Here is a 7,500-nt window from a genome sequence, read left to right as displayed (position 1 = left end):
AAATGTGAAAATATACGAAAACTTATCGATCACAGATTAATAATCGTAGCTGAATTGTTTACATTAACTTTACATTGGACATTTATTTGCGTTTCCGTTAATACCACAGTGATAATAATGATTGATTCGTATAATTTCTGTTAACATAGGAATCAACTTTGGTAAATTTCGTTTCTTTGTATTGTTTCGGAAATTTGCGTTATTTGTACAATTTTTACTGCTCAGTATTAACAAAGGTTTTCGATTATATATATACTATATGTACACTTACGTACATACATTTATATGTATATATATATATATATATAATATATATATATATATATATATATATATATATATATATATATTATACATATCATTATATTATATCATATACATACATATATATATATATATCTATATATATATATATATATATATAGTATATGTATACTATATATATATATATCTATATATATATATATATATAGATAGATTATATATAATATATATATATATATATATATATATATATATATATATATATATATATATATATATATATAATATATAGACACAGACGGTACATATATATGTATGCGTATGTGATTATACATGTGTACTAGTATGTATTCATGTCGACTCAGAATTTTTTTTTCCTTATTATTTTGCAGTACTAATAGAGATAGTACATCATTGAGTGTTCTGACTTTGTTGCAAAGCGACATAGACGACACAAGGGACAACATTAAGCGACTGACTTACTTTGGAGATTGACAGGCGTGACGGAGGCTGGGAACATGGCGCGGTGATCCTGCGGGCGCCCCATCACCCCGCACTGCTGTGATCCCACGCCCACGCCCACTCCGACTCCGGAATTGTAGCCCCTGACACCTGCCCCCGTGTACCTATAGGCGGAGGGCATCTGTGAGCACGAGGTGAGGTCTCCGTAGGTGTAAGGGGCGTGAGAGGCGTCCATGGACCCTCCCAGGGCGCCTCCAATGCTGCAGGACGAGGCCTCGAAGCCCGCCGCGGCCGCCTGGTTCAAGTAGGCGTAGTCCATGGCTTCTGGAGCCCGGCCGGGAGTGGGGCCGCCGAACCACCTGGTCACACCTTCCCCGAAAATTGCCTTCTACTTGAGTAGACCTCCTCCAAGGACCACCGCCGGCGTCGAGGAGGAGGAGGAAGAGGATTCGGAGAAGGAGTAGTGGTAGGAGGCGTAGGCGTAGGCGGCGGCGGTGTAGGCAGCAGTAGGAGGAGGAGGAGGAGGAGGAGGAGGAGGAGGAAAGGCAATCCAACTCGAAATCCTCAGGTGGGTTTTGTCGTCCTTGGCGGCGGCCGCCGAAGTTTCCGGAGGAGATGCGGCGCCTAATGACGTTATTAATGCAACTCCTCAAGTCACTGGCCTAATTGGATCAGCGGGCCTATCAAATTATTACAGATGATATTAAATTATTACTGATGATATTAGTGCCGGTCTCTTAGTGCCGTGTGCTCACCACCACGCGTAGAAATCAAATGATAAGCTTAATTCAATAATCACACGCACTTGTACCCGCGCCATCGGCAACCCAGAATTCCTGGCCATTTCGAGGGGCGTGCCCTCCAGCGCAGCGCCGTTTCCCATTGGACGCTCCAGGTCATGTGATCAATACGAGGCGGAAGTATCGAAGGAATCCTGCCCTTCCATTGGCTCGGGGAGCGGAGGGGGCGTGGTCAGATTCCAGGGGCGGGAGGAGCTATGTATGGAGACAATGTGGTCTGGACATGACTTGGGAAAGACGGTTGCAACGCACACTGAAAAACAATCGAATTTTTATTAGTTTCCAGACCCCCAAAAAAATCTGACTTCTTCCGTCGAGGAGATTCCTACTTGCTTCGGGAGCCTCCAGTGAAGAGGCCCGGACGTCGTGAGGACGCGCGAATGCGATTTGACCCTCCGAGGAGGTCTTTGATTGGTGTCAAAGTTGTTGTTGATGGAAGTGTCATGGCGCCTGGCTGGTGGTGTGTGTGTTTGTGTGTGTGTGTGTGTGAGTGTGTTTGTGTGTACGCCTGTGTTTGTCAGTCAGGTGGGGATGTGGGATTCGCGGGTGGTGGTGTCCCCACTTGGGTTGTCCAGATGACTCCAACACACCCACGATGATTTTAACTGTTCAAAACAACGGGGCCGAATGATATATTATATTATTATATAAAAAATAAAAAGGATAATGTATGTATCGACTAATAGGGTAAATACCAGTTAAAATGTTTTTCTCATGTTTTTCAGATAATGTCGTCCAAATAAATAGTATTATCGTTTTGAAGACTGGCCCTCGTCTGTTTCAATGACGGCAAGTTGAAGGGTATACATAGAATGCATAGATCTTTGAGCGAAGAGGAGGTACTATACCTACTCAATAGAGCTTATTGTTTCAAAACTCAAGACTATTCTAACATTCCTTCATTCAGCGAAATCCAGCTATAGCTGTTTGAAAGCCTCCCGTAGTATATGTCCACGAGTTTTGAATAAAAATAACTTCCCCTCAACTAAAAGCAGCCTCGTGCATTCGTTCCTTCGCAAAAGTTGGGATTTAGTCAAAGCCTTATCAAGCGCTGCTTCTTTCCACAGGTTATCTCTAGTCTTTGTGACTCATCGAAGTTTCTGTCATTCAGGATGGAATTCATTGTTGCGCTGTCTTTTTTATTTGACGAAATGTTATTAGGTTTGATTCCTGTAGTGGGTAGTGCTGTCAGTGCATCTCACTCGGTGCACTGTACGCATTACTTAATGGCCTATGCAGCGTCCCTTCGGCCCTTAGCTGTAACTTCTTTCATTCCTTTTACTGCACTTCCGTTCATATTTTCTTTCCACCCTCTCCTAACTATTGATTCATAGTGCTAACTGCGAGGTTTTCCTCCCGATACACCTTTCAAACGTTCCTAAATTACCTCATAGGTCCAGCACTTGGCCTTTTGTCTAAATTAGATGATTTCGTATAGATTAAGTAGGTTGACCCTAGATCTTCACAAATTAGATTATTCCTTATAGATTAAATAGGATGATTCAAGATCTTTACAGATTAGATTATTTCTTATAGATTAAATAGATAATTAGATTCTTCACAGTTAAGATATTCTTATAGATTATAGGATGATTCAGATCTTACGATTAGATTATTTCTTATAGATTAAATAGGATGATTCATGATTCACAAGACTTACATTAGATTAAAATCTAAATTTATAGATTATCTTATAGGATTAATTAGGATGATTCCAGATCTTACAGGATGTAGATTATTTTCTTATAGATTAAATAGGATGATTCAAGATCTTTACAGATTAGATTATTTCCTTATAGATTAAATAGGATGATTCAAGATCTTTACAGATTAGATTATTTCTTATAGATTAAATAGGATGACTCAAGATCTTTACAGATTAGATTATTTCTTATAGATTAAATAGGATGACTCAAGATCTTTACAAATTAGATTATTTCTTATAGATTAAATAGGTTGACTCAAGATCTTCACAAATTAGATTATTTCTTATAGATTAAATAGGATGACTCCAGATCTTTACAGATTAGATTATTTCTTATATATTAAATAGGTTGACTCAAGATCTTTACAGATTAGATTATTTCTTATAGATTAAATAGGTTGACTCAAGATCTTTACAAATTAGATTATTTTTATAGATTAAATAGGCTGACTCCAGTAAGGTCTAGTTGTCACCCCAAGGTAATCTGGAATCGGATGTCTATCTACTGATGATCTGTTATCATATCTCATTCATATCTGGTCAAACTTTCCTACGAAGTTTGGGGGAATCTTACATGTCATCAGTTGGTAAGGCATTTGACAGCGCTGCTTAGGATACCCAAACTTCCCCGCTAAGGATTGCTAACTCTCTCGGAAGTTTATTTTCTAAGTTTTTTTTTTTTTTTTTCAGTAATAATAAGCTCTACCTTTTTTCCGCTCAATCAAGAAATAGGAAATTGTTCCAGATTATTGGTGACGGCTGAGTGAAGAAGCCTGTGGGGAGTTTTTCGGCTGAACAAAACTTCTGGCTGTATTTTGTCTGTCATCTCAATCAAAACTATGAAATATTTTTTTACGATATATCTGATGATTCAGTAAAGCGTACACTTATAGAAAATGCCGGCTCAATTTTACCCTATTATTACTGAGCGCAAATGGGATATTATTCAGATTTAATCTGGGTTCTCGGACAGACTGTGAATGATTCTTGGTCAGATTTTCCATGCCATCTTAATCAGTCATATGATGTATATTGGCATCCCATTAGTGTTGGGCTCACTTTCTTATTCCTCCTTCTTGATTTTATTAATTCAATCCACAATCAACGGATAAGAGGCGCCGACACAAGCCTGGAAAGAAACATTGTTAGCAACATGAAGATTTCATTTGTAAGAACAAAACCTTCAGGTCAACAGGTGACGGTGACTACTATTACTTAGAGAACTCCGTAAACATTGTTTTTTTTTTCTTTCTTTCTTTTTTTTCTATTTGTTTTTAGGTTTAATAACCTAGTAAACTCAGAGGAAGCGTATGAATTCCAGATTCTACATTGGAATGTCATAATAATAAGATATGTCATACATCCTCTCTCTCTCTCTCTCTCTCTCTCTCTCTCTCTCTCTCTCTCTCTCTCTCTCAACACTCATATTTGCCCTTGGCTTGGTCTGTAGGTGTAATGCTTACTAAGATATGGTCTGTGATGATAGAAGTCCTGATCCAGAACAATCAATACTTTTCCCTCTTATTCCATAATGCGTCAATCCCTCGGGCTGCTTCTAGTCTTTAGAATATACTAATTCAGTATTCCATAATTTCAGTGGGTTTGGATGTACGCAAAAAATCCAGGTAAAAATGTCACTGGAAAAAAAAGTCACAATAATCTTTCGTCGATAGTAACCCACAAGGTTTTTTAAAAGCCCGGTATGTATCCACTTTTGCGGCGTGTTCAGAACAAGGTCGGTGGGGATTTCCGTATCAACACAAACAAAAGACTGTAAATATCACCATAAATTAATTGAACTGTTTCTCCAGGGACCTTGTTTTTACTAGTCAATATTGTGACTTTTTTTCCCTGTGACTTTATTACCGGCCACCGTTAAAAAAAATCCGTACTGAAATGTTTTATATCCAAGGGAAATTTAAGCAACGTTGGAAAACTGGAGTGACTTTATTAGCTATCGCACTGAAGCAAGTTCATTGGAGTGCGTTTTCATTTCTCTTCGCATCTTGAAGGATATGCTAAAACTTGATACTTGTCATCCAGAATTAATAATTTTGGCTCTTGAAAGCGGTGAAAAAGTGACCGAGGAGAACGGGAAGATGGGGAACTGGGAAGTAGCTACTCTTGAGGTGCTTTCCTATTTCTCATATTTATACCATGTGTTTGCCTGCATGCCATTTTCGCTTACTCGGGGAGTAAGCCTACAAGCCACTTTATTGCTGTTGTTGTTGTTGTTGTTCTTGTGCTCGTTCTTGTTGGGGTGGTAGGAAAGGTCTATGGAAGAGCCTAAAAAGGTCTGAAAAAGGTGTTTCGCGTTGAGTTAAAGATACAGGAATTTGAGGATAGGATATTTATTATTTATTAATTAGAATGAAAATGTAAAAAATAAATAATGTGCATGTTAAATGGTACAGATAATTTATTTCTAATAAAATATAGCGCATTTTTTTTTCGTTAGTGAAACAAGGCTCTATTTGGCCATAGATTTTAGCACATTTTAATTTACCTTAAAAGTTAGGAATATAATGTTTACAACTTATGCATGAGGGGGAAATCGTGCACACATTGCGAGTAAGCTGGACGTCGGATCACGCCTTGTTCGCCTGGTCACTACGTTTCCAGATGAACAGTCCTTCCAGTGTTGTGATTAGTAAAAGCATTGGGCAGCCACGTTGATATCAAATGGGTTTAGTTCACTTCTTTCTGTTTTGTACTTCCCTCTTGCATCCTCTCTTCTTCTTTTAATTTATTTGTTTATATTTTGAATGCTGGATCCTTCCTTTCCTGGTCAGCCAAGCAACTGGCTCTTGTTTTGTCCTCACAGGGGTTTTAGCTTAATATTCTTCTTGTTCTTTTATTTCTAAGGAAAAGCTGTTCACAAAAACACATGTAGTATCGTCACAATTGTCGCAATCTAATTGTTAGGATTTTTGTTAAGTGTATGTTCATTTGTTAATATGGATTTTTGTTAAGTGTATGTTCATTTGTTAATATGAGTTATTGAATGAGGTTTGTTCGGTTACTTTTAGTTTTCTGTTAAAGAAAACCACTGAGATGACTATTTGTCTGTCCGTCCGCATCTGTTCTGTCCGCCCTCAGATCTTAAAAACCTACTAAGGGTAGAGGGCTGCAAATTGGTATGTTGATCATCCACCCTCCAACCATCAAACATAGCAAAATGCAGCCCTATAGTCTCGGTAGTTTTTATTTTATTTAAGGTTAAAGTTAGCCATGACCGTGCGTCTGGCACCGGGCCGTGGTTGAGAGTTTCATACAGCATTATACGCTGTTCATTTTTTACTTGTTTATTAATGGAATTTCTTAACGGCCTGTTTCGCAAGCTCAACTCCTGTCTTTCTAACCTTCACCAATTGTTGTTTTATCTCCACACTTTGTTTTGTTCCCTCGTGTCTGGACTAGTTAGGGACATCAAGTTGCTAGTCCCGTCGGCCGTTGCATAAAAAAAAAAAAAAAAAAAAAAAAAAAAAAAAAAAAAAAAAAAAAAAGTTTCGTTCGTATGCTTTTCCGGTAATGAGGCCCCATTAGTGAAAGGCTAATTGGCGTTCTTTTTGTTGGTTGGAGAGCTGAAAGGTCCACATCAGGTCTTGTAAGTCTTGTAACTCTTCCATCGACCTTTCCACACTCCGGGACCGACGACAGTTTGTGATGTGAACTGATCAAACACGTATCCTCACATTATGTAGAGATATAGTTAAATTTAGAGTTTAATATTTTAAGGACTTTTTCGTACGATCAGAGTTACTCTCTCTCTCTCTCTCTCTCTCTCTCTCTCTCTCTCTCTCTCTCTCTCTCTCTCTCTCTTCTTTGTTCCCCCATTTGAACACATTCCTTTCTTTATCCTTCTTTCTGTGCGGTTCTTTGTCTTATAGAGAAACTGGCTTTAGCGAAATGCAGTAGTACATTGTTTGTAAACATTTTGACTTGATGATATATCCTATGAACTATAGTATTTGGTCTTCCAAAGTCTTCTTACCTCAGTTTCTCGATGATCTATAAAAACATTGTTTAATGTCTAATGTACGTCACAATTCTACATTAATTTTACGTGTTTCCATTTTTGCTATTTAGAGCTAACTGTTTTTTGGTAGTTAATTTTAATTCGCACGTAATGCATTTTCGGCTTCTTAAATTGCTTTAGTTTTTTTCCCCTTCGTGTAAAAAGTAATTTCTGTACTGAAGCACTTTAATGTTTAAAAAAAAAAAGTTTCATTTTAGTTGTTACTGTATTTGTTACATATTGACAGCTGT

At 37.9% G+C, this 7,500-nt stretch overlaps 1 protein-coding gene across 1 annotated transcript in view; it reads right to left on the bottom strand.

Annotated features, from left to right (window-relative positions):
- The window catches only part of LOC135212883 (paired mesoderm homeobox protein 2B-like), a 192,330-nt gene extending 190,857 nt beyond the window's left edge, over positions 1 to 1,473 (bottom strand). The window contains exon 1 of the mRNA XM_064246639.1: positions 748 to 1,473. Within this exon, the coding sequence (XP_064102709.1) occupies positions 748 to 1,045 (298 nt within the window). The 5' untranslated portion in view covers positions 1,046 to 1,473. The remainder of the gene's footprint in view (positions 1 to 747) is intronic.
- Positions 1,474 to 7,500: the final 6,027 nt, after the last annotated feature.

Source organism: Macrobrachium nipponense, chromosome 41 (genome assembly GCF_015104395.2).
Source record: "Macrobrachium nipponense isolate FS-2020 chromosome 41, ASM1510439v2, whole genome shotgun sequence".
NCBI classification, from domain to species: Eukaryota; Metazoa; Arthropoda; class Malacostraca; order Decapoda; family Palaemonidae; genus Macrobrachium; species Macrobrachium nipponense.
The sequence above is the reverse complement of the archived record's forward strand: the minus strand, read 5'-3'. Positions and strand labels throughout refer to the sequence as shown.